We start from the raw sequence: 1,764 nt of genomic DNA, 5'->3' as shown, positions 1-1,764 counted from the left end.
CGGAAGGAAGGTTGGGCAATACTACTTCCGTAGTGATACTGCTTCGGAAACCCAAGGAGGGGTCGCTATGAGTCGGGGCCGACTCGACGGCATATAACAACAACAACATGTGACAGTGAAGGACATCATGCTTGGTAAAGTGGAGTGAAAAAGGGGCCGAGATGGACTGACACAGTGACTGCAGTGAAAGGACTGGGAGGGTGGTGCGGGACCAGGCAGTTTCCTTCTGTTGTGAGTCAGGGAGCTCTGGTGGCATAGTGCCTAAGGCACTTGACTGCTAACCAGAAGGCTGGCGGTTCAAACGCACCAGCCGCTCCTCAGAAGGAAGGTTGGCCAATCTCCTTCCATAGTGATACCGCCTCAGAAACCCAAGGAGGGGTCGCTGTGAGTTGGGTCCCACTCGACAGCAGTGAGTTTGGTTTGGTTTGGTACGAGTCAGAACTGAGCAGCACCTAAGAACAACATGACAGTGATGAGGAAGACGAAGATGAAGATGGTGAGGTGATGAACACCCCTTGCCTGGTGCTCCTGTCCCTTTCCCGTTAGTTTCCTGCACAGAGTGCAGTTAGTGTGGCGGTGGCCCCTCTTTTCCTCGGCTCTGTGACTGCCCTGGCTTCCTGTGGCATCGGAAGCCCAGATGTGTATGAACAACTGACCACGTGTCCCTCTTGCCCACCGCACACCACACACACCTGTATTCCCAACCCCTCTCCCACTCACGTCTTCCCACCTCCGTCCTGGGTGGGTCCCACTGTCCGGGACGGCTTCGGCCCTCAGCTATGCAGACGCACTTTGAACTGTGACCTATGGCCTTGTCTGGAGGAAGACCCTGTTTTCTCATGGAAACTATGAATTCTTTGAGAGCACCTCTCACACCATCTCCAGGGGTGGCTCACCTCCGGGCAGATCCTCCTTCTGGTTGTCGCCTGACTGGTCATTGGCCAAGGGGCGGTGATGTCATCTGACCCTTGAACAGCCCAGCCAACCAGCTTCTCTTAGGCAGGTGTTTTCTAGATGGTTCTGCCTGAGACCCCGCAGTCAGGGAAGTGTGTCGCTCAGCTTGCCCCTCCTGCTGCACCCCCGGAAACAGAACTGTAAACAGTGAGCGGCTCTGAGCGGGTGGACTGGCGGGAGAGGAGAACATGCCCATAAATAACCCCGAAACCACAGTAGCTCGCAGTGGGAACTATAGGCCACAAGGAGCTTTAATGGCGATGGTAGCGTTTTCCCTTCCCCGACTACCTTGGTCTGCTTGGTTGGTGTTTTTGTGACTGTGAGTCTAACTTCTGGGACTTGAAGCCAGTGCAGTCACCACAGAGTGAAGCTGAGTATCTTGGATGCTGGCCTTTGACAGCGCCCACAGCTGCCCTGGCCCGGGGCCTGGGCTGGGCGCCCGTCTGTCCCTTTGTTCACTCATCCACTTGGGCCAGGGCCCGGGGATGTGGACACCGGGCCCCGCCCTCAGAGTCTGGTGGAGGGCAGGCACATAATAATCAAGGGCTGGGCCCGGGATGGTGGTGAGCGCTGCGGGGCGGGAGGCACTGCGGAGCGGTGGCCCACAGGACAACCTGACCGCCTCTCCACTCCTTCTCTTCTTTGCCAGGTACTAGAAGCTAATGGGATGCCAATGGATGATGACCAGTTCACTCTGCTGACCACAAAGATAGGATTTAGAGAGGAAGGGATGAGTTACCTTGATTTTGCTGCAGGATTCAAAGGTAGTGAACCACCGAGGGCAGCCCTGCCCGGGGTACATCGGGACGG

At 56.5% G+C, this 1,764-nt stretch overlaps 1 protein-coding gene across 1 annotated transcript in view; it reads left to right on the top strand.

The window, feature by feature from the left end:
- Positions 1 to 1,764, top strand: part of EFCAB6 (EF-hand calcium binding domain 6) — a 200,985-nt gene that overhangs the window by 35,616 nt on the left and 163,605 nt on the right. The window contains exon 5 of the mRNA XM_007941797.1: positions 1,604 to 1,718. Coding sequence (XP_007939988.1) covers positions 1,604 to 1,718 — 115 coding nt within the window. The remainder of the gene's footprint in view (positions 1 to 1,603; positions 1,719 to 1,764) is intronic.

The sequence above is a fragment of the Orycteropus afer genome, unplaced genomic scaffold, assembly GCF_000298275.1.
Source record: "Orycteropus afer afer isolate SDZICR_OR568_19922 unplaced genomic scaffold, OryAfe1.0 scaffold00083, whole genome shotgun sequence".
In the NCBI taxonomy this organism is placed as follows: domain Eukaryota; kingdom Metazoa; phylum Chordata; class Mammalia; order Tubulidentata; family Orycteropodidae; genus Orycteropus; species Orycteropus afer.
Note: the sequence above shows the minus strand (reverse complement) of the source record. Positions and strands in the feature narration are given on the sequence as shown.